The sequence below is a fragment of the Meriones unguiculatus genome, chromosome 16, assembly GCF_030254825.1.
Source record: "Meriones unguiculatus strain TT.TT164.6M chromosome 16, Bangor_MerUng_6.1, whole genome shotgun sequence".
NCBI lineage: Eukaryota > Metazoa > Chordata > Mammalia > Rodentia > Muridae > Meriones > Meriones unguiculatus.
The window spans coordinates 8,435,376-8,463,244 of NC_083363.1; the positions used below are offsets into that span (position 1 = coordinate 8,435,376).

Consider the following 27,869-nt stretch of genomic DNA (forward strand, 5'->3'; position numbering starts at 1 on the left):
AGCTAGACAGTCAGCAGCATGAGGAGGAAGCCTCATAGCAGACAGGCTGACAGCAGACACACAGCAGGATGGCTGGCAAGGGGAGCAGGTGCAGCAAGCTGGCTGGCAGCTAGAGCAGATGGAGACACAGGAGCCAGGCTTGCAGCATACCACACAGCAGGATTGCTGGCAGGGGGAGGAAGTGCAGCAAGCTGACTGGCAGCTAGACTGCTGGCAGCATGATGGCCATACTCCTCACTGAGGCAGGGTCAGGAAGTGGGTGAGCAAATAACAGCCAAGGCCCCTGCAAGACCCTAGACAGGCGATGTAGACAGAGAAGCTGGGGATCCGGTGAGAGGGAGCCCCAGAGCTTTGGGGTGATAACAGAGTCCACACAGCAGTTAGACTCCTGACCCAAAGAGAAGCCTCAGCAAGTGGGGCGGGAGCAGGCAGGGCGGCAGAGCAGGGACACACAGGAGGCTGGGCGGCAGCAGCTGGGCTGGCAGGAGGAGGCACAGCAGGAGGAGGTGGGCAGGCAGCAGGCGGGTCTGCACACGGGGCGACAGAGCAGGGACATGCTGGAGCAGGGCTTGCAGCAGACAGGAGCACAGCAGGATGGCTGGCAGCAGGAGGAGGAGCCAGAGCAGATGGGTGTGCAGCAGACAGGCTTGCAGCAGACAGGCACACAGCAGGAAGGCTGGCAGCATGAGGGCTGGCAGCTAGACTGCTGGCAGCATGAGGAGGATCCACAGCAGATGGGTGTGCAGCAGACAGGCTTGCAGCAGAGAGTCACACAGCAGGACTGCTGGCAGGGGGAGCAGGTACAGCAAGCTGGCTGGCAGCTAGACTGCTGGCAGCAAGAGGGTGTGCAGCAGACAGACTGGCAGCAGGGGCTGGACACACAGCTCAATGGGGTGCAGACGAGGGTCAGGCAGGTGGCTGGGGCACAGCAGCTGGGCTGGCAGCAACTGGGCTGGCAGCAGCTGGGGGCACAGCAGCAGGGCTGGCAGCAGCTGGGGGCACAGCAGCAGGGCTCACAGCAGCTCTCTGGGCAGTCGTCCACCTGCCAGGAGGAGTTGGTGTGAGCATCAGAGCAGATAGACATGGTGGAGGCAGCCATGGCAGGGCTGGCTGGGAGTTGGGAGTGTGTGAGTGTGTTGAGTGACTGTGTGAGTGATGAGGGAGAGTGTGTGTGTGTGTGTATGATGGGCTCTGGGCTTCTGGCTTTTATTCTCCAGGAATGTTTTGCTGCAAGAGGCTCTGCGCCCTTCCTCTTCCTTGTTTTTCAGTCTGGAGGGTGCTCTGCAGGGCTCAGGCATAAACTCCTGTTGTGCTGGTCGCTCTGCTTGGGCCTGGGCTGTCTGTTCCTGCTACCTATCGCTCACCTGTCATGGTTTTGGAGATGACCCTTGGTAATGAGGTTGTGTTCCGTGTCTCCAGTCTTGGACCTCAGTGGGGTGGCCTGGATGGCCTATGCCAGGGAGGTAGCAGGAGCAGGGGGAGGAGGGAGCTGGCCCTGGTCCCAGATGCTCCTCACAGGCGTACCTCTCCTGCAACCCTGCATCCCAGCATCCTCTTGCGCTCTCTTGGGATGTGCAGGGTAGCACCGTGGGCAGAGAGACAGCATTCAGACCTCACACAGCTGAGTCTCTCACGGTTCCTTAGAGGCCTCAGTTGACATGGGGGAGGGGTGAGCAGGGCCACTGTCACCAGAACCTCCCATGCCATCCTGGGGGCCAGGTAAATGACAAACCAAGAATCGGAATGATAACACGCATGCCTGGTGTTTGTGGGAACCCTCCACTAACGATTGAGTCTCCTGTCTAAGGAACTGTTCTGCCCTCATTTACAGGAGGTCAGCAGATGAAAGAGAAACTTTTCAGCACCTGGTAGCTTCCGGGCAAGGTCAAGGTGGGTCAAGGTGAGAGCAGGGAGAAGCTGAGCCACAAGTACAAAACACCGACGGGACTGTGAGACAGAGCTAGAGATGTGCACAGAGCTCTAAACCCTCTCAGGGAAGATCCCGGAGAGAATTCAGGATGGACAGGAAGCCCCTGGGGCTTAGGGCTGCTGTAGTATTTATTTGACTCAGATCGTCTGGTTGTAACCAAAGTTTTGCCCAGACCCACGTGGTTTATCTGCACACAGTACACTCCACTCTCCTTAAGCGTCAGCCTTAACCTTCTGTGGCCCATCACAGACTCTGTGAGCAAGGGGACAGCAGCCAGAGGGAGCCACCAGAAGCACTTGTCCCCAGCAGAACACAGGAAGCTTGGTGTCATGGCGTGGGAACAGAAAATCACAGTGCACAGACTTGAGTGACAGATCCAGTGAGCTCTGGGAAAGGTCCTTACCACGGTGAGGACAGGGACAGGGACAGGGACAGGGACAGGACTGCTATGTGCTTGGCGAGGTGCTCGGTACTTCCTGTCTGTTGTGGTTTAAGTGTGCATTGTCTCCACGAGGCTCACCATGTGTTTGGAGTCTTGACCCACGGTGGCTTATGTTGTTTGAAGGTATGGCCGAACTGTCAATGGAAGGTCATAGAAGGTAGAGCTTGGGGGTGGGGGAGGCTCACGGGCTGAGTCACTTGGCTGGAGCTCTGCCTCTTGATCCCTGAGATGTGAAAGGCCGAGTCACACGCTCCTTTTGCCATGCCTTCCCGCCAGGACTCAGTGCACCCTCTCAAACCCGGAGCCCAAACAGGCCTAGCTTCCCTAAGCTGGGTATATAATATGGCAAGAAAAAGATCTACTACCCCAAATCAGACTGGCGCTGTTTCTGCGGTGCATCTGACTGTGTGGTCTAGCCTTGGAACCTGTGTGTGAGAGGAATGTGGAAGAGTCCAGTGGTGGGAAAGTCTGAACAGCTTAATGGGCAATTCTGATGGTTCACGTGACCATAGGTCAGTTCGGACAGCGAAGACCCGACTCACGAGATTTCAAAGAATAGGGCTCTACTGGGACCAGGGCTCAAGGCCATTCAGGGTTACACTTTGTCAAAGAGGCTGGCTACGTTCTGCCCACATCCCAGAATACTGAATGGGACTAAATTAAAAATTAACGGACTAGTCTGTTTGATAGAGGGAATTTTAAAGATAGCCTATCATCGGCCTGTGGCATGGTTGATGCTCGCTGCCTTTCTCCGCGTTTACAGTGAGAACTCTGAACCAAAAGCATAGCGCAAAAGAGGTGAAGAGTGTGCAGTTGAGTGAGAAAAAGTGGGAGAGAATTTAGCCTCCAACAAAGCAGCGGTGGAGGTTGCAGACGCCAACGGAAGCAAACGTAACTGCTGGAGAGATCAACGCAAATAAGGGAAAACTGCATGCTGTGAACTGGAATAACAGAGGCGAGGCCTTCAGCGTGAGAATGTCTCCACTCCAGGGCAACATGCTCCAACAAGACCATTGAGGTCCTCTTCTGCCCACTCTCCACAGAGGTCACTGTGCCTGTGGGGAAGGAGGGCCAGGCCAGGCCTTGAGCTGGGAACACAATGTGCTGTCAATGTCTGTGTAGTGCTGTGGTTTTAGACATGCAGCGCACATGAGTTGCAATGTCATGGTGCATGTGCCAAGGTTGCAGCAAGCCTCTGAGGCCAGGCACTGTCCCCACGTGAGCTTGTATGGGCCAAGCAGGAAGCTGCAAAGGTGAATCCCAAGTAGTAATGCAGACGTAGAAAGCACTGTAAGAGGGACCCCAGGAGGTAATGCTTGGAGATGCCAGGCATGTCAGAAATCTGTTGGGGGGAGCTGCAGGCATGGGATGGGATTTACCAAAGAAAGAGACATGTGCTGTAGGCAACAGAGCTGTAGGCAGTGCTCCTCATGGCACCAGAGTCCCGACAATGGCACCATGAGGCTGTGAGGCTGGACGCAGAGCTGAGCGAGTTTGCCCTGTTGGGTTTTGGCTTTACTTGGTGTGACATTTCTGTGCTTATCTGCTCATCTCCATTCCTCCTGTTTGGATTGGTAATATTTCTATGTTGGTGTATGTGAGCAGGGTTTGATTTAGGGGCTCGTGGCTCATGATCACAACTTGCATTTCAAAAGGGATTTTGGACCTTTAACAGTGCTGTGACTGTCGGGAGACGATGGAAAGTTTTGAATTTGTACTCAATGTACTTTTGCTTCGAGGGGCAGCCATGAGCCGAGGGCTGTGTGGCCAGCTAGAATGTCCTCCTTGGGCTCCTGTGTTTGAAGGTCTGATCCCCAGCTGCCGGTACTGTTTTGGGAAAGTTATGAAACCTGCTGGGGATCGGATCTAGCTGGCAGATGTAGGGGAACAGGGACGGGGTGTGAGGGTTCTGGATGAACTCTGCTTTGGTCCCGAGCTCTTTGCTTCCTGGTGAGAAGGCACGAGGAGCCTGTGCAACACGCTCCTGCTGCTATGAGCACGCCATGCTTCCACCGCCATGTTTGCACTGCCACGCTTTACTCACCATGGCAGACTGAAGCACTTTCCAGTGAGAAGCCACACACACACACACACATACACACACACACACACACACACACACACACACGCAAATCCTTAGGTTGTTACCACCAATGCAACTCATTCAGTAGCTATCCAGTCAGGTCACCTTCTCAATTAAGTTATATTTAGACAGATATGGAGAACTGGGCACAGAGAGGTTAAGCAGCCTGCCCCTGGCTGCACAGTAAGACATACCATGACTCCCTGCATTCCAAAATAAAAGACAGGAAGCACATAAGGAAATATAACCTGAAGCATCTGGGTTGAAGATTTCCCAGGGAGGCAGGGAAAAACAAATTAGCGCCACGGAGCCTCCACCCAATGGCTTCAGGGACAAACACAAGCAGGTTCTTCCACAGAAGGAAAAAAATAAAAATAAAAAGATAATAAACAGAGTGAGCGTCTCCTTGAGCCCAAGCATGGCAAGTCAGTCACAAGGGAGATGGGAAAGCACAGCCAGGACAAAAATAATCCCCAAGAAACGAGGTGGCTTGAATAGAATGACCCCCACAGACTCCCTGTTTGAACGTTTGGTGCCCAGTTGGTTGGCCCTTTGGGAAGAATTAGGAGGCGCGGTTTCATTGAAGGACACGGTGGGCCCCTGGGGTGGGCTTGGGGATTTCAGAAGCCCACATCACTTCCAGTGAGCTCTCTCTGTCTCATGCCTGTGCGTTAAGGTGTATGCTCTCAGCCACTGCTCCAGCGCCATGTCTGTCTGCCTGTTGCCGTGTTCCCTTCCATGGTGGTCACGGGCTCTCTGGAACATTGAGCCCAAGGATTAAATGCTTTCTTTTATAAGTAGTGGTGGTCATGGTGTTTTGTCCCAGTAACAGAAAAGGAACTGAGACAAGTCATAATGGTTGTGGAGCCGGAGGGGATGATTCAGTGGTTAGGAGCACTGGCTGCTCTTCTAGAGGACCTGAGTTCATCGCCCAGTATTTCCTTAGGTACTGTAACTCCACCTCCACAGGACCCCACACTCTGTTCTGAACTATACTCATGTGCAGAAGCACACAACAAAACAGACACACATACACACAGACATACACAGACATACAGATACACAGGCACAGACACATATAGACAAAGACACACAGACATACACACACACATAGAAACAGACACACTTATACATAGACACAGACAGACACACACATACACCTACACATAAGCATACATACACACACACACACACACATACACAATTAAAAAAAAGTTTTAAGCTGGACTCGGTGGTGCACACCTGTAATCCCAGCACTCAGAGAGGCAGAGGCAACTGGATCACTGTGGGTTCAAGGCCAGCCTGGTCTACAAAGCCAGTCCAGGACAGCTAAGGCTACACAAAGAAAGCCTATCTTGGAAAAAAAAAGAATAAAAATAAAAATCTATTTTTTAAAAAGAAAAAACTTGGGGACACTTTTAGCTAGGTGAACAGGAGCAGAATATCAGTGGGACAGATGGATGGACAAGAACACTGGTCTCTGAAGGACTCCAGGTCCACAGGTCACAGAGCTACCTGTCCATCAGTGTGTTCTACAGCATTCTTCCCAGCCTAGGTGTCTACCAACAGGAACAGATAGATAGAGTGTGCAAGTCTACACAGCCGAACTTCCTCTACACGCAAAGAGCAAAGAAAGACACGTTTTAAAGGAAATGGCAAAAACTCGGCAGTGGGGCTGGTGAGGCATAGTGGCAGAAACCACGGCTCAAGCCTCTGGGCATAAGGTGGTGTGAATTATCCTGGCTCCCACATTTCATCCACTGCTAACCAGACAGTAACAGGACGCATTCATCCCAGTGAAGTGATTGCGTCTTAGACGTAGCGTGTCAGCATAATTTCTGTTTCTATAACAAAAACACCAAAGGCCAGGTGCTTATGAAGAAAGGAGGTTTATATAGTTCATGGTTCTGGAGGCTGAAACACAGCAGCATGGCCCAAGTTCTGTCATGGTCCCCCCAACTGCATCTTACCACGGTAGATGGCAGCCTGGAAGGAGGTCATGTGAAGGGAGGGAAACCCTTGAGGTGAGGAGTTAGTTCTGACCTTCACCATGCCCCACCTCTAGGGTACCATTCCACCAAGGACCAGATGCCCGAGACAGACCCTGGTGACACCCTCCAGCCACACTCAGACAGCACTAGGTGGGAAACCTGGTTATTAAATCAATTCCACTCATCTGTGTTTGCATTTTCAACCTGCCACACTGGGGTTTGCCTGTGTGGGGGGCTGCATCTGCTGGACAGTGCTGTTGGAGCATGCCAGTCCCCAGGTGGACACAGGCAGAGCGTCACATAAGGTGGGAGAGCCGAGCCGGCCTGTCTCACTCAGGAACTCCCCACACATATCCTCAGCTTCAACAGCTGAGAAGTAATCGTGAACCCACAGCTCGGGGCAAAGCCTGAAGCAAAGAGACCACGTCCCCACACAGCGTCACCCAGTCAAGGCAGGCGATGACTTCCAGGATGCTGCCTGGGCACGGGGCCTCCCTGACCATGGCTGCTTAACCCATCCAGAAATGGGGTTCCTGCCCTCCATACACCCCAACTGTTCGGACTCAAATGGCCAAAGGGCATTCTTGCCTGACTTCAGCTCTCCGTGATGGAGAAACAAGCTTCATTTCCAGAACCCTCCAAGGAGGGAGTGTCCATCTTCCGAGATCAGGCTGGCCACCGTCAGTGGGAGACCCACAGAGGTGAGCCATGGTGACAAGGTGCTGGGCAAAGGAAGGACCCGGATGGCAGCTGTTGCCTGCCCTTCTTGCCTCCTCCAAGTAGGCCTTCCTTGGAACTGGAAGGAAACTGACCAAGCCCATGTTCGTTGAAAGGCTGCAAGGAGCTGTTCCTTCAGGTAAGGAGCCACAAGATCCACCACAGCAGCCAGTGGGGTCAGGGGCTGCTGGAGCACAGAGCCATCTGCCTGCCAAGCCACCAATTCCCATTCTGCTGACAAGCTTGTGACTTAAAAGATTGATTTATTTGTGTGTGTGTGTGTGAGTGTTTGTTTGTGTAAATGTTTGTGTGTGTATAAGAGACTGTGTGTGTGAGTGTGTATTTGTGTGTGTTGTGTACCTATGGATGTCAGAAGATAGCTAGCTGAAGTCAGTTCTCTTTCACTACCTTGTGGGATCATCTGAAAATCAAACTCATTTGGCAGTGTCCTATTAAGCGCCTCTGAAGATCTCTCTAGCCCCCCCGGACTCATGTGTCCCGGTTGGTCCTTGGGAACAAGTGTCAAATCTAATAAAGCTGATCGTGGATCCTGGAGCTTCTGACCCCTTCATCCAAGGCCTCCATCGGCACTCCGTCAGGGACAAGACCATGACTCAGCCAGAAAAAGGACAAGGCACGCAAGGAAACAAGCCACCAGAAGTGAGAACTGGCAGAAACTTCTAGAAACAGAAGTGGCTCTCGGAAATGATCGACATGGGAACGACCACTCAAATTGGAAAGTAAATAAAATGCAGAAGCTTCCAGAACCAGCCCAGCAACACAGACTCTTCCAGGAATCTCTGTTTGTTTTATTTCACAAAGGGGCATAGAGGACAGGGAAGGGAGCTGAGTGGGTGGGCGAGGTCACAGAGAAGACCCAAGGTCAGCTTAGCTCTGAGGCCTGCATAGGGGACAGGAGTACAGAGTAGGGTGTCAGGCCTCAGCAGAGCCCTGCTGGCCCTAACCATGGCAGGTGTCTCCCTGGAACCTGCAGGGACACACACACACACACACACACAGAGAGAGAGAGAGAGAGAGAAAACCAAATAGCCAGCAGAAGGCCAACATTGGATGCAGCTCAAGGCCAGCGTCTCAGAGAGACTGAGCTATGACACATGAAGCCTGTCCCCCTGCATGGCCAGATGTTCTAGGGCAGCCTCAGAAGGTTTGCAGGAGTCACAGCTGGTCAACTGGTCTCGGGCTAGTAGCCTCCATCTGGCCACCGGATAAAAAAGAGTGTGGTGGAGGCAAGAGGTAAGATACTGGGAACTGAGCAGGGAGACATGGGTACCAGGTTGAACCCAGTTGTGGGGAGCAGGACTGTGGGGTTCAAGACTCTGAGGGTATCAGACCTGCACCTGGGGGATGCTAAAGAATGGGACAGGCCCATCAGCAGCTGGACTTCTGGCCCGAGCAGAGGCCACAGCAGGCCAGGCGGGAGCAGGCAGGGCGGCAGAGCAGGGACACACAGGAGGCTGGGCGGCAGCAGCTGGGCTGGCAGGAGGAGGCACAGCAGGAGGAGGTGGGCAGGCAGCAGGCAGGTCTGCACACGGGGCGGCAGAGCAGGGACATGCTGGAGCAGGGCTTGCAGCAGACAGGAGCACAGCAGGATGGCTGGCAGCAGGAGGAGGAGCCAGAGCAGATGGGTGTGCAGCAGACAGGCTTGCAGCAGACAGGCACACAGCAGGATGGCTGGCAGCAGGAGGACTGGCAGCATGAGGGCTGGCAGCTAGACTGCTGGCAGCATGAGGAAGATCCAGAGCAGATGGGTGTGCAGCAGACAGGCTTGCAGCAGACAGGCACACAGCAGGATGGCTGGCAGCATGAGGGCTGGCAGCATGAGGACTGGCAGCTAGACTGCTGGCAGCATGAGGAGGACCCAGAACAGATGGGTGTGCAGCAGACAGGCTTGCAGCAGAGAGTCACACAGCAGGACTGCTGGCAGGGGGAGCAGGTGCAGCAAGCTGGCTGGCAGCTAGACTGCTGGCAGCATGAGGGTGTGCAACAGGAAGATTGGCAGCAGGGGCTGGACACACAGCTCACTGGGGTGCAGACGAGGGTCAGGCAGGGGGCTGGGGCACAGCAGCTGGGGACACAGCAGCTGGAGACACAGCAGCTGGGCTGACAGCAGCTGGACTGGCAGCAGCTGGGGGCACAGCAGCTGGAGACACAGCAGCTGGGCTGGCAGCAGCTGGGGGTACAGCTGCAGGGCTCACAGCAGCTCTCTGGGCAGTCGTCCACCTGCCAGGAGGAGTTGGTGCAAGCTTCAGAGCAGACAGACATGGTGGAGGCGGCCATGGTGGGGTTAAGCTGGAGAAGGGCGAGTGTGTGGATGTGTGAGTGTGTGTGTGTGTATATGTGTGAGGTGCCATGGTGGCTGGCTTTATACCCCTAGGTTGCTTGTGTTGTGCCTCAGCTCCAGCTTCCTTTTCCTGGTCATGTTTGGAGTCAGACTGTCACCTCGCTGTTGATGGGCTGTCAACAAATACTGCTGTCTGGTGAGGTTCTGGAGCTGCTCCTCCCTTTCCCCCTTCCTCCCCACCCCGGGAGAAATTCTACCGAGATGCTCTGATCACATGGGAGACCAGGATGGCAGCCGCCATGTGACTGCCTGGAGGTGTCCTATCTCAGAATTCTTAGTCCTTAGGGCAGCATCCCTGCCAGAGCAGAGATGGAGTCGGGGCACTAGGGCTGCGGGTTTTGAGGATGGTGCCATGTTCTCCTGAATTGCTCTGTAGACTTGCTGTCTAGGGGTGCCTCCTGCTGTCAGTGGGAACCCCTTTGTGCCTGTGGCAGGCTCGAGGGAGCCTTCCTGGGGTAGAGGTTGGCTCACAGCAGGTGTGAGAAAGAGGTAGCCTGGTATCAGGGCAGTAACCACCTCCTGATCACTGCCATCTGTCACGTTTCTTGGGAGCCCCTGACAGTGCCTGTAACGTTCCTACATCCTTTGTCTCCTCTGAGCTTGGGTGCTCAGAGCTCCCGTTTTTGCAGGGGCACTGCGGAGCTCCCTCCCTCAACACAAGTCCACTGGGGACTCAGACCGTGTGAGGACAGCTTGTTTACCAGAGCGTTGTCCCACACGCCCGCTCACTCAGCACTGCTCCAAGCCCGGTGGGCATCCAGAGTCTATGTGGTTCCTAAACTATGCCACATTTCTGAGGGTCAAGGGCACCTCCTCAGCGGATGCTCTGGGCTGCAGAGTCTCCAAATAGCTTCTCGCTCTACCAGGCGCCAGCTAGGATGGATGAAGGCAGGGCTTGGAACTTCCGTGGTTCTGATGGTGAGTAAGATGCTGGGCCCTCCACGCAGGCAGATGGAGAAGTTCTGTCTCAGACAAAGGCGGAAACCTGTCCGGTTCGGTGAAAAGACATCAATCTTCACACCCCGGGGGCTCAGCTGATAAGACAGAGCCACTTGGTAGATTCCCCAAGCAGACTTTTAAAATGAGCTGAACTCAAACCCAGGGGAAGGTCTTGAAAACTGCCAAGGGAACCCTGAGAGCAGCAATGGCCAGCCTTGGTCAGATACCTGGAGGCCAGACGCGATGGGTGAGAATTACAGACACAGCAAAACCGTTTCAGAAACTAAGGCAAAATAGAGGCAGCCCGATAAACAAAGGAAGAGACTCTGCCATCAGCAGGCATGGAACAAAGTGGCAGGGTACAGTATGGGGAAAAAGTTTTACTAGCTGCATATCCGACAGAGGGCTAAGATGTAAAATACATAAAAGAACTCAAAAGAGTGGGCATCAAGAAGACAAATGACAAATTTTAAAAAACATGGGTACAGACAGATCTACACAGAGAGTTCCAGAAGATGAAACACAGATGGCCGGAGGATGCTCAGAAATGTTCAACATCCTTAGTCATCAGGGAGATGCGAATCAGAACTACTTTAAGATGTCATCTTACACCTGTCAGAATGGCCCAGGACAATAAAATAAGTGACAGCTCATGCTGGCAAGAACATGGGGGTAGGGGGGACACTTCTTCATTGTGAGGGTATGTGCAAACTTGTGCAGCCCTTGTGGAAATCAGTGAGATGGTTCCTCAGAACCTGGAGCGTATATATATATACGCTCTACATAGACACTTGCTCCTCCATGATTACTGCTGCTCTATTTATTATAGCCAGAAACTGGAAACAGCTTGGATGTCTCTCAGTGGATGAATGGGTAAAGAAAACGTGGTATATTTACACAACAAACAATTACTCGGCTGTCAAAAAATAAAACCATAAAATTTGCAGGTAAATTGATGGAGCTAGAAAATAAGATTCATCCTGAGTGAGGTAACCCAGATCCCAAAAGATAAGTATATATATATATAGTTATGAATGAACAGGGTGGGGCTATAATTGGAGAATTAAAGGAAAGGGAACAGAAGAGGAGGTGAGGAGGTGAACACAAGGAGGGTGAACTAAAACTAAAGATCATTTGGGGAGGGTGTCATTTGAAAACCTGCTATAGTCAAAGCTTCTTAAAATATATACATGTATGAAAAAGGTACAAAGAGTCACCAAGAACAGGGGAGAGAAAGCCCCAACTAGACATCACATTGAAACCTCCAGTGTTGGGGATGGGTTCTGTCTAATTCAGTTGTTGGCTAAGGGGTCCCCCAAATAACGCAAGCTCTTTCCAAGGCTTACCACATGCTGACGGTAAGGGCCTACCTAGAACCTTCACCCCTGCTGAGCAGTTTTCTTGATACTGTAAGGCACTCTGCCTTACAATAAACATCCATCAGCTACAAACCCTTCAGTCTACAACAGTAATCTGTTCACAAGATATGCTGGTACAATAGTGGCACCAAAGTTGTGGCAGTAACCAGCCATTATCTGGTTGGATTTAAGTCCTGCTCCATGAGATGGAACTCATGCCTGACACTGCTTGGGTGGCCAAGAGTATGAGTTCAGATAGGACATGGACCTAGAGGGAAACCAGACTCTTCTGTCCTGCTAAAGGAACTTATCAATAAAATGACTCCTGATGATATTCTGCCATACGCCCAGAGCAGGACCTGGTTCAGCCACCATCGGAGAAGCTTCCTCCTGCAGTAGACGGGACCAGCCACAAAGACCCACAACTGGGCAATGTGTAGACAGCGAGAGAGCTGGGAGCATGTAATTCTAAACGGATGTCAAATCCTCCCCTCGGGACTCAGGGAACTCTGCAGAAGAGGAGGCGGAAAGAGGGGAAGAGCCAGAGGGGATGGAGGGCACTAAGAAAACAAGTAAACACAATAGGATTGATGCAATGTGAATTTTCAGAGACTCTGGCAGCATGCATAGGGCCTGCACAGGTCTAAGCCAGAGGGGATCCCGGGGCTGAATGGGGACAAACCGCAACCCCTAACTCGAACTGATAACCACTCAAAAAGGAAAAATTAGTTTTCTCCGAGTCTCACTAGGTAGACAAACCACGCTTACAGGGCAGGCTCCATGCCTAGCAGTAGATGATTAACACAAAACAAACTCAAAAGTATTTTTTTTTCCCCAAAGGTATTTTTTGAGGTTTTTTTGTTTGTTTGTTTGTTTGTTTGTTTTTGGTTTTTTTTTTCCCTCATAATGCTTTGTCTCGGCCTTCTTCTTTCTTTCTTTCTTTTCTTTTTCTATCTTTAACATTTATTTATTTATTTATTTATTTATTTATTTATTTATTACCTTACAGGTATTTTGCTTATATATTATGGTTTCCAACTTTGTGTTTTTGTTGGGTTTCTGTGTGTGCAAATGTGTATGCCTCTGTATCTGAATGTGTTTCCTGTGTTTTTCTCTGGCTGTTTGTGTTTGTTTGTTTGTTTGTCCTATCCTGGTTTGTATTTCTTTTAACTTATTCTAGTCACCCGAAGGTGAATGAACCCATAGGAGAAGCCAACAGCCCAGAGGTGATCTGGAGATAGCCAATATAGAAGACAATGGGCCACTTAACCTCCATCCTGCTCCAAAGACTTTAAAAGGCAAACATTTATGGGCAAGTCATTAAACCATAGTGCTGAAGGCTTGGTGCCAGCTTATAGTGCTGTTGGGTGGTGGAGGGGCCTTTAAGAAGTGGAAATAAGGGGAGCCTAGGACCCTGGGACCCTGGGACCCTGAGACCCTAGTCCTCCTCTCTTTGTTTCCCAGCCACCGGGAGTGGGCGGATTCCTGTCACACTCCCCATTAAATAGCTCAATGACTGTGGGAATAACCTGGCCGTACCTCCCAAGTCACAGAGTTCCTGCATGACTCAAGAATTCCACCTCTAGATTTGTTCCCGGGAGCAACATGAGTGAGTCCACACAGGACATGCATGCTGACAGCGGCAGCATTTACAAGCCAAAAGAGGAGGCAGCCGTGTGCCTGCCAGTCACTGATCAGAGAGGGACTAAGGTATGGGCAGAGCATGCACACACCACGGGAGGTTATTCAGCTATGACCAGGGGGACATATGCTGAGCAGTCAGTCACGAAAGGCTGGATACGGCGATCCATTTATGCAAAATGTACGCTCATGACTTTGCTGGCCACCATGGAGCTGTGCACGCCCGCATACCAACAGCCACGGAGCTATGGTTATCTGGGTTCGCAACAGCAGCCATGGGGTGGTGCACATTCATCACCATATCCGTAACCACTGAGCTCCGCAGAGTCTTGGCTTAGAGCAACCATCAGGCCACCCAAACTGGTGACCATGCCAACGACAGATCTGCACAACCGTCACCATAGCAGCAACTACTGGGCTGTGCCAACCAATGGCTAGAAGAACAACCATTGAGCTGCACATATTCAGGGCTACAACCAACACTGGGTCATCCAGCTCATGGCAATACCAACCACCATCAGGCCACACAAACCCACGACTATACCGACAACCGTACAAGGCTGACTGTTACCACAACCATTGAGCTACATAAATCCACGACGATACCATTCGCCATTAGGCTGCACAGATCCTTGGCTATTTATTCACCAGCCCTTGGCGGTACAAACCCATGCACGTGTCAACAGCCACCCCACTGCGTGGTGCAAACCTGTGGCTGCACCAACAGCCACCAGGCCAGAGGTTGCGCAGACAGACTGATGGGGCCTCGATGTGGGCAAGGCAGTCCACCCTGACCCAAGGTTCCTATAACCAAGTGGCTCTGTGTGGCCCGGATCAGCCCAGCGCTTTGTGGGTGCCGACGCTGGGAACATTAGGAAAGAAAGTCAGGCCGCTCTTACAAGAAAGAAAAACTGCCACTGACCTTGGGTGGAAGGTCGGGGACCCTCAAGGTGACGACAATGGAGAATTCTTCAGGGAAGAGATCACAGCTGGAGAAGAGTCTAGAGGCGGGGAAGCTCGCGGTACGGGGCTCGGTGGCTGGGAACTGGAGGCCCCGCACACCCTCCGCCTGCACCATCCGGATCCCGCTTGTAGCACCATTCAAAGGGACCACCTCTGCCAGGATGTCCAGGGGACGAAGGTCTGTGGCAAAGAAATGATGGGGGCAGGGGTTAGGCAATGGCTGGGCCACGTGACAGCCACGATGGCTTATTCTACAGTGTCTTGAGAATTTCCAGCTTTCGCACCATGAAAGCTGTCAGAGCCACGCTAGAGCTGTGGTGTCAAGCTGTGAACTCCAAACAAGTTAAACAGTGAATTTGGCTAGTGCACAGGAGCAGACTTCCAGCATGGCTGACGGATGGCGAGGAGCAGTCATGGCGGGTAGTACTGGGGCTGTAGCCTGCCACAGAGGGGCCCACTGCCCACACAAGAAAACAGCCCTGAGGACATCTGCAGAGCCACTGGACACTGTGTTTGCTACTGTCCTCATGACTGGGACGTGTTCTAAAATATCCCACATAACCCTCCCTTTGCCTTTAAAAATGTCCCCTTGCCTCAGCCTTCTTGAGCTCACCCATGGTTTACCACAGTGTGTGTTCTCACTACTTTCTGTCTCTGCCCTTTGGAGATACCCTATGTGTGTGTTACCCAAGTTGCCTCACTTTTTCCTGGGAGCGGAGAGCAAGGCTATCGACCCCTGCTTTACCATTTAGGAAGTATAGGTGTCTAACACCAACAGGGATTCTGTCTCGCCTCTGTGTATGTGAGTGACCACTGAAGGGCATGAGCCACGTGGTAGCCAAGTTCAGCCCCTGAGGACAGGAAGCAACAGGCCATCCACAGCTCGTCTGGTGCCATGCAGGACCCCCGGGGCACTGTCTGTGGGGAGGCGGGCAGGGTGTCCTGTGTCTTCCATCAGCTAGAGAGGGAGGAGAGGAGGCACCTGGGAAGCGCTCTGCTTCCTAAGTCAACAGCACTAGAAACGGAATCAACAGTCTGGTCTGACCCTCACCGGTCATGGAGAGCTTTGGTGCTGAAAGAGAGCCTTTGGGACCATCCCACTGGGCCCTGGGAGGAGGTCGGGAGGAGAGCCAGGTGGGTTGGCTGTGTCCACAAGAACTGACCAAGGAAAAAGAAGACAAGAAAGCTGCGGGCCTAGATTCCTGACAGAGAATGAAGATCTTTAGAGAAGTGTTAGCATGTCACGCTAGCTGTAGAGAGGGACAGTGCATCACACAGGAGCCTGACACTGGCCAACATGCCAAAGCAGTTAATATGAGGACAACTCGGGATCTCCCCTGTGGTATTAATGACCCCCTGAGTCTGTCAGTGTGAAATAAAAATTTAAAAAAATCCTTTTAATAAATACATAAAAATATACATCTGTTAAAAATAACAAAGGAGGCTGCCAGGTGGTGGCCCATGCTTTTAGTCCCAGCACTTGGGAGGCAGAGGCAGGCAGATCTCTGAGTTCGAGGCCAGCCTGGTCTACAGAGCAAGTTCTAGGACAGCTAGTGCTACACAGACACTCTGTCTTAAAAAACAAAACAAAAAGTAACAAAGAAAACCCTAGAATTCTCTCTACATAAACAAAAAAGCGGTTAACAGACAAGAACGTTTAGGCCAGACAAAGGCAGCCTGGAAGTCCAAGAACTGTAATGGGGATACCATGGCTTGCTTCCATAATGACCCTCAGGCCTATGCTGAAGGGCTGGTTCCTAGCTGACAGCACAATTGGAGGTGGCATCACAGGAAGTGGGGCCCAGCAGGAGGAAGTTAGGTCATTGGGGGCATGGTCTTGAAGAGGTTCTGGGATTCAGGATTGTTTCTCGTTCTCTCTCTCTCTCTCTTTTCCTGGTTGTGGTGAGATGAGCAGCCTCACCCCTCCACATGTCCTACACGATGTGTGTCTCACTGCAGGCCCAAAGTGCCAGGGCCAACCCATCGTGGATGGATTCCTCCAAAACCATGAGCTAAACTAAACCTTTCCCTTTTCTCAGGTAATGACCTGGGGAATGCCATCGCAGCATCAGTGGGAAGTCAACTCACAAAGGAAACGCTAGATGCCCCGGCCCACTGTGCTCACGCAGAACTTGGCCTGCTTCCGGGGAGGCCCAGGGAACACCGTTCCTGCAGCAGAGCATGGGGCCTTGTTTATAACTTCCACCTGCGGGAGAACAGCTGAGCCTGGACCAGAGGGTAGTCAGCAGTGGAGAAGGTAGGAAGAGCTCAAGATAAGCCAGCGGTCAAATGAGGCAGAACGGATAAGGAATGAAGAATGAAGAAACCAATGAAGAAACAGGGAAGAGGGCTGGGTCTGCTTTTCGACATAGTTCAAGACACAGTGTACAGCGGCCAGACAGATGGGCTGGAGGCAGAGCCCACAGAACCATAGTAACCAGACAGAGGACAGGGCTCCAGGGGAGTGGAAATGATGGGCAGATGGTTCCATAGCAACCGGCTGTTGGGAGTTTCCCAGAACCCCCTGGCACGTGTTAGCAACAAAGGGGAAATGGCAGCAGAGACTTACGTGCATGGGTCCCACAGGCCACACTGTGTGCTGAGCTGTGGCCTCACATGAGCCTCAGTTTGACTGGGAGAAATGCAGATGTCCCATGAGCAGTGTTGTACCGACAAGCAAGCTCTTTTCCCCAGAGTCAGGGTCACAGGAAGGAAGGGCTGAAGGCCATAAGGCCTCTCTCAAGCCATGGGACACTGGTGCCAACTGCTGGATCCTGGTGAAGCCAGTCCTGGTGGAAAGCAACAGGCCGGCGGGAATATTTGGATTTGGTGACGGGTTTGTGGGTGTGCTGGTCGGCTCCCAAGCAGGAGCTCCAGGTGGCCTACAATGTGATCCCTCAGGAGATGATGGGTTCACACAGGTCTTGGACCTGCACACGTGACTGTCTTTGAGAGTAGGGTCTTTGTAGATGTCCAAGGTGTGATGGGTCTCTAGGTGGGCTACAAAATATCTGATGGGCGCCCTTATAGAAAGGGATGTGTTAGACTCAACCCACAGGGAGAAAGCAGATGTCAACACTGCTGGTAATGCTGGGGTCCAGGTAGCCTGGGCAGCCCCCTCAGCTCAGACCAACCAGCACTGATACCTAAGGTGGACCTCAGTCTCCATGGTGAGACGGGCACATCTCAGTTAGCTATACCGTTGAGGTACTTGGCTGCACACCTTGAAAAAACTGACAAATCCCTGCAGGGAAATCATAGCGTTTCTCTACCCTGAAGCCCCAGGGGCCTTTGCTAACCACCGCCACCCCAGAACTGTAGACTCCTGTCTCAGCTCAAGAGGCACAGGGCCAGGACTGATTGATGGCCACATGTCCCTCTAGCACCATCAATACCCCAGACCAGTACTGCCTTACCCCCAAACAACCCAGGAAGGAAGCCCAAGTGACCGGCATGGAACATAACTTATTGTTATGAGACTAAACATGAGGTGAGGCACCAGCTGTGAGCAGCAACTCGGGAAATAAAAATAGGAACAGAGCCAACAGCAACCAGGAAGGAGTGGTCTACCAGCCAGGGAGGAGTATAAAGCCAGTGTATCCTGCCCCTGACACATGAACTCACACATTCACTCAGCACCCACTCACCCTCCTCCAGCCAACCCCGCCATGGCCACCTCCACCATGTCTGTCTGCTCTGATGCTCGCACCAACTCCTCCTGGCAGGTGGATGACTGCCCAGAGAGCTGCTGCGAGCCCTGCTGCTGCCAGTCTAGCTGCTGCCAGCCCAGCTGCTGCCAGTCCAGCTGTTGCCAGCCCAGCTGCTGTGCCCCAGCCCCCTGCCTGACCCTCGTCTGCACCCCAGTGAGCTGTGTGTCCAGCCCCTGCTGCCAGTCTGTCTGCTGCACACCCTCATGCTGCCAGCAGTCTAGCTGCCAGCCAGCTTGCTGCACCTGTTCCCCCTGCCAGCCATCCAGCTGTGTGACTCTTTGCTGCAAGCCTGTCTGCTGCACACCCATCTGCTGTGGATCCTCCTCATGCTACCAGCAGTCTAGCTGCCAGCCCTCATGCTGCCAGCCCTCATGCTGCCAGCCATCCTGCTGTGTGCCTGTTTGCTGCAAGCCTGTCTGCTGCACACCCATCTGCTCTGGCTCCTCCTCCTGCTGCCAGCCATCCTGCTGTGCTCCTGTCTGCTGCAAGCCCTGCTCCAGCATGTCCCTGCTCTGCCGCCCCGTGTGCAGACCCGCCTGCTGCCTGCCCACCTCCTCCTGCTGTGCCTCCTCCTGCCAGCCCAGCTGCTGCCGCCCAGCCTCCTGTGTGTCCCTGCTCTGCCGCCCTGCCTGCTCCCGCCAGGCCTGCTGTGGCCTCTCCTCGGGCCAGAAGTCCAGCTGCTGATGGGCCTGTTCCTGGTGCCAGCTGGCTCAGGTCCCTCTCAGCTTCTCCAGTCTGACCCTGATCTGGGATAGATGACCTCCCCTCCAAGATGGAGCCCCCAACCTGTCCTTTGTGACTTGACCTCTCCTCCTGCTTCCCGGGAGGCCTGCTGATCCTCCAGGACTCTGTCCCGCCCCCCCCATCCCTCTGCTCTGCCCCCCCCCCCCAGTCCCTCTGCTCTGGCTGCCCCCAACATCAGCCTGTCATCAGCCCAGGGCTTCAATAAACGCTCCTAACGACCTAGATCTCTTCTCGTGCTCTGTAATATGTGGCTCAAGTAAATGTCCATCTCCTTAGCCAGGATGTTTCTAGGAGGGGAGGGCTCCACTAGGCAAATGATAAGGGACAGGTGGCCACCTCTCCTGGGGTCTCGGTGTGACTTAGGGCTCCTCCCCCAAGAGTTCAACTTTCTCCGACCCCTACAGGTGGCTGGTCACCCACAGGTATGGGCAGAGTGGTCATCAGGCCTTTACAGGCCACCCCAGCGACTGCTCCTCTTGATCTCGCTAGTCACACAAGGGAAGCCACACTCATGGTTCCAGGCACCATGGCCCCTGGGCCTGGGCTGCCCTGTGAGTCCTGCCCGCCTGCCTGCCTGAGAATTCTCCACAGGGTATACAGAGAGAAACACGACAGACTCATCTGGAAATAAAATCATTGTGGGGCTAATGGGACACAGGAGCAGGCACTGCCCAGCCCCCTCCACTGAGACCCAGGGACATAGGCTGCATTGGGTCTCTACTCACAAGGGACCATGATGTCAGCCCCCTCTGACATGGAGAAGCTGCACCTGGTGCACAGGTTCGTGAACAACATGTCAAGACCTGGAAACTTCCGCTTTGGGTGGCTGGGGAGGAGGCCAAGGCTATCATGCTCAGCTGACCATTATCCCCAGTGAAGCAAAGACGGCGATGTCCATGCCCCCATCCCACCCTGGACACCACTGACGGACCCTGCCTTCCCTCACTGAGCCCTTCTTGTCCCTCCAGCCTGCATCCATCAGTACCCAGAGCCCCCCAGCCAGGCTGTTCATCAGGGCCTCAGGCATTCTCCCAGTCCCGCTCTCCTCCTGCCTCAGAGCAACTGTTTCCACCAGTTCCTTCCACCCCTTGCCCTCCCACACTGGGTACTCGCCGCCCCCCATCCCTGCTCTGGGGACTCCTGGAGACACACATCCAGACAGCAAGTCAGACCATATGGGCGGATGTGCTCAGTTTCTGCTGAGTAAGTGTTTCTGACTCTCTCTGTGATGGACTGAGTCCTGACACACGCTCCTGAGGGGCAGCAGCTGCCCAGGGCCTCCTCACAGCCGCACCTTGCCTGTCTCTGCCCACTGTGTTAGCTGCTTTGTGACCAATTATCCGAAACGAAGCAACTCGAGGGAGGCAGGGTTTAACTCGGTTCAGGGTTTGAGGGTGTAGTCCAAGATGGTGGGAAAGGGCCGAGCCATGCTCGGCTGTGTCAGCAGGGGCATGAGGCCGCCTGCTCACATCTTGGTGGAAGCAGACAGAAGAGGCTGGGTCAGGTTATGATCCTCAGGCCCCGACCCCTAGGAAGGTACTTTCTCCAGCCAGGTTCCATCTCCCAAAGGATCTACAGTCTGGAACACTGGAGCCTGCGGGGACAGCGCACATCTAAGCCACGACACTTGTGATGGCTTAGGGTTACCTCTACACAATGCCAACATGTGCCTACACTGGCTTTCTGTAGTGACCCCCTGAAGGTACCATGCTTACTGTTACATCTGACACAGTCGTTACAGTAGTCCTGGGGTCCAATAATGGAAGGTCTCTGATCCTGTTTGCCCTCTTCAGGTTTGGTTGGCCGCTCTGGCTCATTTATGCATCCCAGAGATTTTAGAACCAGCCCATCACATCTGACAGTAAAAGCCTGCTGGGATCTTAACAAAAATGTTCTTAAACCCACAGATCAGTTAGGAAGGATCAGGTATTTAACGCTGTGTCTTTGGGTCCATGAACATGGTATCCCCACCTCTCCATCCAATCATCTGGGATTTCTTTAATCTCTTTCAGAAATGTTTTATTATCTTTAGATCTTTGCACATATTTTTAGTTAATCCTTTTTAAATGTGTTAGCTGGTCGCTTGCTTATTTATCTCCAGCTCTCACATTTTTATCTTTGTATCTTTGTGTGTGTGTGTGTGTGTGTGTGTGACAGGGTTTCAGTATATATCCTTGGCTGTTCTGGAACTGGCTGTGTAGACCAGGCTGGCCTTGAATTCATGGAGATCCTTCTGCCTATGTGTCCTGACATTAAGATTAAAGGCACGTACCACTGCAGCCCACCATCTCCTATGCTTGATTGCAATTATGTAGAAATATAGTTCATCTCAGGAAGTGAGGTGGGGTGAGTGTGTCTCATCCTCTTGTGTTTTCATGCATGGCAAGATTGGTGCCCTTCTCCCATAAAGGCTGAGAATCTAATTGAGAGGCCACTTGGAATCACTGTCTTCTTTGTAATGTGTTTTTGTTTAAGACTTTAATCTCTTCACCTGCTACAGGGCTGCTCTGGCTTCTTATTTTTCTCATGTTAGTTTTATAGACTCTGTCTTTCCAATGACTTGGTTATTTCCTTTGCACTGCTAAGTGTGTCCACTTGAGGTCATTGCCTTCTGCATTGTCCCTTTGGTGTCCACAGACTCGGGGGTGGTGAGACTTTCTATTCTTAATATTGGTCATTAATCTCTTCTTTCTTTTTCTTGACCAATACAGCTAGAAAGAAATATCCATTTTGTCATCTCAAAATGCAAGACCCTTGGCCATTTCCTCTTGGAGCTGCCCACTACTCATAGCCTTCTCCAACTGGTTATTTGGGGCTTTGCTTGTACCTGACCTCTAGCTTTGAGCCAGAGCACGGACTCTGGGCCTCCCTTGTTTACCAAGAAGAATCACAGAATGCCTCTCTTTGCATGTTGTGTTAGCTTCATCTCACAGAGTACAGTGTGTGCTTTTATTTTTATTTTGCTCAAAATACATCCTAATTCCCTGGGTGATTTTATCTTTGGTTCACGGGACAATTTTACATGTTCTCTTCACTCTCCAATGACGGCAGTCTTCCAGCTCTTTCGTGGGCGACTCCATGTTCCTCTGAGGCCTAGACACATTCTGGCTTCTAGTTCTAGAAATGTGCTACGACTCACAGGGCTGAGGAGTTGGTTTAGTGTGTGTCCATGTGTGCCTAAATGAAACTTGCCACTATTGTTGAATGGGACATGGCTTAAATGTCAGTTGACAGGTGGGTGTCTGGGAACGCTTCAACTTTTCTGTGTTCTCATCAGTTTTACTTCACATTTGGAAAACTGTTTGTTAGGGGATGGTTCAAGTGCTAATGTCTATACCCAGAGATCTGGTTGTAGTCAGGAGCGGACATTGTCATTATTATTGGAGCATCTCCTGCTTTTATGTAAAAAAATGTTCTCCATCATCTCTGATTGGTTAATAAAGAGCTGAACAGCCAATAGCTGGGCAGGAGACTTAAGGCAGGACTTCTGATCCCAGGGAATGGGTTCCAGGTAGAGCAGAGAGGGCGGGAAGAAGGTCGCCATAAGAGTCTCTGTGAGGACAAGAGCCTCTGATAGAACAGAAGCAGCCAGGGCGAGAGTAGTTGGCAGGTAATGAAGCATGTGGCTGGGCAGTAGGCCAGGCCAGCTTTGTCGGATCAGAATAGATGAATATCTGCCCACCTAGGGTGCTTGAAGCTTATTAATAAATGCAATAGGTCTCCGAGTCATTAATTGGGAGCTACAGTGGGCACAGAAAGCCCCTACTTTATTCTTCCACTGTTTGGCATTTTCTCAGCATTTTCTCTTTACTAGTCTTTCTGGCCCAGCCTTTCTCCCTCATACTCTGGTTTTACTTGTGTCAGACTGCGCAGTGCTCTGCCTGTGGCTTGGGCTCTGCTGCACCGACGACTCAGGATCTGTGAACCCGATGTTCACAGATGTTCCTCGTGGTCCCTCTCATTGGGAAACCTCATCTGCAGGTTCTTTCCTCCCTTGTCATCTCATCATTGATCATTTTGGGTTTCTCTTGCGGCTCTTCTGCTTTTTAGCTCTTGGAGTCTATTTTGTTCTTAGTGTCCCCTCCTCATGCTCCTGCTTCAGTCTGGTCCTTGCATATCATTGTTTTATCATTATTTACCATGATTTTATTCTCTGCCTGCTAATTTCACTGGTTCTGCCATTCTGGACTTCTTTCTGTCCATTGCTTCCATCCCGGACTGCGCTGGCCTGTTGTGTGAATTATTTCCCACCGTGGTCTGAGCATCATGTTGTTCTGTTCCATGGGTTTTGATATGCTTTGTTTCCCACTGTCCCAGTGTCCTGTGGGGACACTCCTGTCAGCCACCTCCATCTTCTCCTGGGTCCCCGTTGCTGATATTCTGATGGGGTTGGCCACACAGTTTGTGCTTGAGGGCCAAGGTCAACACCATAACCAGGACAAGCGGCTCCTCAGTGTAGACCGAATGCTTCTAGCCTTGGGGGAGGTCCTCTGCCTCTGGCTGTCTCCAGCCTTGTGGTGAGACTGAGGAGCTGCTCTCATGTGCTCACTGCCCAGCTTCATGCACAGAACACCCCACAGTGCATCAAGACCTTGGTCTCCTGCACCCCACCATACCCATCCATCCTCCTGAGCCCTGGTACCCACCCCTCCAGCTAGAGGAAGCCACCTGCCCTGGCAGTCAACCCTGGACTGTGATCTGGAGCCAAGGGCAGATGATGTGGGCTGATTCAGTGCTCTTCTCCTGTGGGACCATGGTCCTCCCGGCAGGCTCTGCAGTGTGTGTGCAGTGGCCCCATCTTTCTAGCTTCTAGGATGGGAGAACACACAAGGCCATTGGTTATAATGAGTCCTTTCCTCATGCCTGAGGACAGGGTATCTTCCAGTCCCAACCATGCTTCCCTCTGAGACTCCTCAAGATCTTTCTCTGACCCACTACAGTCTGGCCTGACCCATACTGCTCAGGCCTGGCCTGTGCAGCCTGCATCACCCCAGAAGGAAACATGATTTTAGAGGTATCAGTCCATGATGGGCTAGCCTGTGGCTTTAGGCCTATGGTCATGACAAGAGCATGAAGTGGGCGAGGCCACTAACCTCATGTTTGGAAGGAAAGAGATGGCTCCATTGCCATCCTGCTACATTCTCTCAAAGACCTTGGTGGCTGCACATCTCCATCCAGGCCATCTCTTGTAGTGCAAGTTTTGGTTTCTTTAAAAACTCAGTTATGTTATGTAAACATGTTTTTGTTTTAATCCCAGGTGTGGGATACGAGGCTGCTCTAGACTGTCCACAGCAGCAGGCTGTTTGCCTCATGTGGGCTCCGAGAGAGGGTGGGATCTTTGCCAGCTACAGATAGTTGATAAGGTCTGGAAGGGAGGAAGAGGAATAAGAACCCAAATAAAATAGATAAGACGCCAACAGTCTTCACAGACTCTGCCGCCTGCCAGAGTGGAGGCAAAGCACAGGCCTTGGGGACGCCTACCCACACCAGGTATCCTGTGTGCTGCTGCTGGCTAGGAATCTAGACAGTAGCCTCCATGAACGAAGCACTGGAGAGAAAGCTTTGCTCGGTGTGAAAGAAAGCTCTCTCGGTGAGAGAGTCTCCACACTCTCAGGCCTTAGGCAGCCCACCTGAGTGGGCTGCATGAGGACGTGATATGTCAGGGTTGGGCAGGGTCCCCCAGGTCTACACCAATTTCTTCCCGCTGTGTGGAATTCATCAAATGTATTAGCACACTGGGGTGGTGTCCACTCCTCACCTTTGGAGAAGGCAGGGGCATTTCCCACGGAACAGGTTCAGGAACTGCTTTGACTCTGGTCCCTGGTGCTGTGAGGGGCACACGGAGCTTGTGGATGGTGTCTGGCACAGGCGCCCCTGCTGCCAAGACTTCAACATGGGGGCATCACTCCCCACCCTCACCCTCTGGGAGCTACGTTCCTCTGATGGAGCAGAGTCGGCGCCATCCTGGTATGCCAACACATTCTCATTCAAAACAAGATTCGAGGTTTCTGAAGATGTCACACCCTTCTCAGCGTGCCTGGCCGGTGTGCTCCATCATAGTGTGTTTGCTCTCACAGCCTGCACCCTCCCACACACTGAAGGTCTCAGCATTCAGACCTTAACGAAGCCCAGAGGTCGGGACATGTCTGCACACGAGGCACAGGGCCCAGACCTGATTCCAGTTGCTAGTGCATACTTGTACCACTGAACAAGGGACGGGAGCAGACCACAGGCCAGCTGAGGTGGCGAGCGCTTGGCAGGCACCCGAGGAGCTGTCACCTGAGCTGCTCTGGGAAGCAGGGAACACGCAAGTGCCTACTCAGGTTTGAAGGCCAGGTAAGGTGACAGAGGTAACTAATTAACACAGATAGGCTCCAAAAAAGAGCAGATCAATGGCTGCAACGGGGGTGCGGCGGTGTTATGGGATACCAATGAGGACCACAGGAGTCTACACAGCTTCAGTCAGGGTCTTTATTGCTCAGAAAGGCTCAAGTGTATTCAGAGGAGGGGAGTCACAGTGAGGTGAGATTGCTTGACATGGAGAAGGCAGGGGCAGAGGAAGGAGGGCACTGTCATGGTCTGCTACAGAGTGACGAGCACAGAGTGTGGACATATTCTTCTGTGAGGTCTGGCTCCCCCGCACTCACTGGAGATGCAGGAACTGTTCTCATTAGAGGACAGGCCCATCAGCAGCTGGACTTCTGGCCCGAGGAGAGGCCACAGCAGGCCTGGCGGGAGCAGGCAGGGCGGCAGAGCAGGGACACACAGGAGGCTGGGCGGCAGCAGCTGGGCTGGCAGGAGGAGGCACAGCAGGAGGAGGTGGGCAGGCAGCAGGCGGGTCTGCACACGGGGCGGCAGAGCAGGGACATGCTGGAGCAGGGCTTGCAGCAGACAGGAGCACAGCAGGATGGCTGGCAGCAGGAGGAGGAGCCAGAGCAGATGGGTGTGCAGCAGACAGGCTTGCAGCAGACAGGCACACAGCAGGATGGCTGGCAGCAGGAGGGCTGGCAGCATGAGGGCTGGCAGCTAGACTGCTGGCAGCATGAGGAGGAGCCAGAGCAGATGGGTGTGCAGCAGACAGGCTTGCAGCAGAGAGTCACACAGCAGGACTGCTGGCAGGGGGAGCAGGTGCAGCAAGCTGGCTGGCAGCTAGACTGCTGGCAGCATGAGGGTGTGCAGCAGACAGACTGGAAGCAGGGGCTGGACACACAGCTCACTGGGGTGCAGACAAGGGTCAGGCAGGGGGCTGGGGCACAGCAGCTGGACTGACAGCAGCTAGACTGGCAGCAGCTGGGGACACAGCAGCTGGGGGCACAGCAGCAGGGCTCACAGCAGCTCTCTGGGCAGTCATCCACCTGCCAGGAGGAGTTGGTGCGAGCGTCAGAGCAGACGGACATGGTGGAGGCGGCCATGGCGGGGTTGGGCTGGAGGTGTGTGTGTGTGTCTGAGAGGATGGGTGTGAATGTGTGTGTGTGTGGCATGCTGAGCCCTCGGCTTTTATTCTCCTCCGTGGCTCTCCCCTTCCTTGTTTGGTTGCTCAGCAGTCTCGTTAACCGCTGTTCCTTGTTTAGCTGTGAACTGTCACTTGTAAACATCCTGAGTATATGCATGTCTCTTGGTCTTCCTCACCTCAGGGCGGCCCCACACTGAGATAGACAGGATGCATCTTTGCAGACGGGTAACTGAGAGGTTGTGTGGCAAATCCCACATATCTCTACTCCTTAAACAACACCAGAGATACCCATGGGCTCCCCTGAGGACTCAGCTGTCTGAGGGGCTAAGCTTGGGGAACCTAACCAGAAGGTCCCGGCCTCAGGGGCCCTGTGGGTCCTGTTTCTAGAATCAGTACTCTCTCTCTTTAAATATTTAAATATACATGTGCTCTGTCTTCACACACACCTGCAGAGGGAATCAGATCCCCTTTCAGATAGTTGTGAGCCACCATATGGGTGCTGGGAGTTGAACTCTGGACCTCTGGAAGAGCAGTCAGTGCTCTTGAACGCTGAGCCATCTCTCCCGCCCCACGGAATCAATTCTCAGTGCAGGAAGTCTCCAAGGGTCAGCATGTAGTGTATGCAAAGGCACGAGTGATGTTTTCTAGAAACAGATTGTGACAGACTGTGGCAGACCTCCAAGTCCTGGGGGGCTGCGTGCCCCTGCGTTCATGCATGGGTGCTCCCAGCCTCTTAGTGTGGTGGGCCATGCCTCATAGCAAGGGCCAGCATGTAGCAGCATGTAGCACGGGGGCTACTGATGTCTTGGGAGAGCCTCCCCTGATCCAGAAGAAGTTACGCCTCACAGGCTGTCCTGGATAGGGCTGCCTGAGGAATATATGGTTCTACAGCCAAAGAGAAACTGAGGCACTTGGTCTTAAATGTCTCAGTGGCCACTTGAGTAGGAAGGGGATCTGCCCAATGGAAACATTATGAGGTGCTTTGGTATAGCTCTACAGAGCCAGGCTTGCTATAACAGAGTCCCACACATGGGCTATGAAGCAAAGGAGTCTTATCTGGAGTCACACAGCAATAGGGGGTACCCACACGGGCCAATCTAGAACTCTATCAGCTGTAAATGAGACGAATCTTTACAAAGTTACAGAGAAGGAACTTCTTGAATTGAGCTGAAAAAGTGGCAGGTCAGGTATGATACAGTTAGTGTTGTTAAACTCTATAAACATGGACGCATATTTACACATACACACGTATTATATGCATACATGGAGGATGGAGAGAGAGATGATAAATGGTGGCTAGATGGATGCGCAGATGGATAAGTAGGACAGATAAATGGATGTATCAGTGAATGGGTAGAAGAATGAGCAAGTAGGTGGATGGGGTAGAACATGGGTGAGTGGGTGAGTGGATGAGTGGATGGATGGATGGATGGATGGATGGTGGGTGAGTGAGTGGAATGATGTATGGATGGTAGTTAGATCAATGGATAGTAAGTGGATGGGTGGATACACGGGTGCCTAGCTGGCTGGATAGGT

General features: G+C 52.6%; 5 protein-coding genes across 19 annotated transcripts in view; 1 reads left to right on the forward strand and 4 right to left on the reverse strand.

Moving 5' to 3' along the window:
- Tspear (thrombospondin type laminin G domain and EAR repeats) overlaps positions 1 to 27,869 on the reverse strand; it is a 186,818-nt gene that overhangs the window by 39,898 nt on the left and 119,051 nt on the right. The window contains exon 2 of the mRNA XM_060369265.1: positions 14,386 to 14,606. Within this exon, the coding sequence (XP_060225248.1) occupies positions 14,386 to 14,606 (221 nt within the window). The remainder of the gene's footprint in view (positions 1 to 14,385; positions 14,607 to 27,869) is intronic.
- On the reverse strand, positions 382 to 8,533 carry LOC110556094 (keratin-associated protein 10-1-like). Of its 4 annotated transcripts, none has more exons than XM_060369295.1 (2): positions 1,001 to 8,533; positions 382 to 937 (listed from the first exon to the last, which is right to left on the reverse strand). In XM_060369295.1, the coding sequence occupies exons 1-2, from the start codon at positions 1,097 to 1,099 to the stop codon at positions 407 to 409; spliced, it is 630 nt and encodes a 209-aa protein (XP_060225278.1). In that variant the 5' UTR covers positions 1,100 to 8,533; the 3' UTR covers positions 382 to 406. The 4 variants fall into 4 exon arrangements, with proteins under 4 accessions (XP_060225278.1, XP_060225279.1, XP_060225277.1 ...); XM_060369296.1 differs by having other exon boundaries at positions 382 to 918; positions 994 to 8,533; XM_060369294.1 differs by having other exon boundaries at positions 382 to 918; positions 979 to 8,533.
- On the reverse strand, positions 8,542 to 14,470 carry LOC132646065 (keratin-associated protein 10-3-like). Of its 10 annotated transcripts, XM_060369287.1 has the most exons (4): positions 9,374 to 14,470; positions 9,052 to 9,268; positions 8,844 to 8,973; positions 8,542 to 8,747 (listed from the first exon to the last, which is right to left on the reverse strand). In XM_060369287.1, the coding sequence occupies exons 1-4, from the start codon at positions 9,459 to 9,461 to the stop codon at positions 8,553 to 8,555; spliced, it is 630 nt and encodes a 209-aa protein (XP_060225270.1). In that variant the 5' UTR covers positions 9,462 to 14,470; the 3' UTR covers positions 8,542 to 8,552. The 10 variants fall into 10 exon arrangements, with proteins under 10 accessions (XP_060225270.1, XP_060225269.1, XP_060225268.1 ...); XM_060369286.1 differs by having other exon boundaries at positions 8,844 to 9,254; positions 9,375 to 14,470; XM_060369285.1 differs by having other exon boundaries at positions 8,542 to 8,993; positions 9,090 to 9,250; positions 9,371 to 14,470.
- On the forward strand, positions 18,095 to 18,820 carry LOC110556095 (keratin-associated protein 10-3-like). Of its 2 annotated transcripts, none has more exons than XM_021649705.1 (2): positions 18,095 to 18,444; positions 18,523 to 18,820. In XM_021649705.1, exons 1-2 carry the CDS (start codon positions 18,095 to 18,097, stop codon positions 18,818 to 18,820), a joined length of 648 nt encoding a protein of 215 aa, XP_021505380.1. The 2 variants fall into 2 exon arrangements, with proteins under 2 accessions (XP_021505380.1, XP_021505379.1); XM_021649704.1 differs by having other exon boundaries at positions 18,095 to 18,195; positions 18,247 to 18,820.
- LOC110556090 (keratin-associated protein 10-3-like) lies at positions 25,343 to 26,292 on the reverse strand. Of its 2 annotated transcripts, none has more exons than XM_060369290.1 (2): positions 26,187 to 26,292; positions 25,343 to 26,126 (listed from the first exon to the last, which is right to left on the reverse strand). In XM_060369290.1, the coding sequence occupies exons 1-2, from the start codon at positions 26,290 to 26,292 to the stop codon at positions 25,567 to 25,569; spliced, it is 666 nt and encodes a 221-aa protein (XP_060225273.1). In that variant the 3' UTR covers positions 25,343 to 25,566. The 2 variants fall into 2 exon arrangements, with proteins under 2 accessions (XP_060225273.1, XP_060225275.1); XM_060369292.1 differs by having other exon boundaries at positions 25,343 to 25,864; positions 25,943 to 26,292.

Bases quoted from the DNA above. Each gene is read 5' to 3' on its own strand.
- LOC110556094 (XM_060369293.1), bottom strand. From the start codon at position 1,099: ATGGCTGCCTCCACCATGTCTATCTGCTCTGATGCTCACACCAACTCC.
- LOC132646065 (XM_060369278.1), bottom strand. From the start codon at position 9,461: ATGGCCGCCTCCACCATGTCTGTCTGCTCTGAAGCTTGCACCAACTCC. The intron at 9,265-9,345 runs GCCCAGCTGCTG...CTGTGTCTCCAG, and splicing joins TGTACCCCCAGCTGCTGCCA to CTGCTGTGTCCCCAGCTGCT.
- LOC110556095 (XM_021649704.1), top strand. From the start codon at position 18,095: ATGGCCACCTCCACCATGTCTGTCTGCTCTGATGCTCGCACCAACTCC. The intron at 18,196-18,246 runs GTCTAGCTGCTG...TTGCCAGCCCAG, and splicing joins TGCGAGCCCTGCTGCTGCCA to CTGCTGTGCCCCAGCCCCCT.
- LOC110556090 (XM_060369290.1), bottom strand. From the start codon at position 26,292: ATGGCCGCCTCCACCATGTCCGTCTGCTCTGACGCTCGCACCAACTCC. The intron at 26,127-26,186 runs GCTGCTGTGTCC...GCTGTGCCCCAG, and splicing joins GCCCTGCTGCTGTGCCCCCA to CCCCCTGCCTGACCCTTGTC.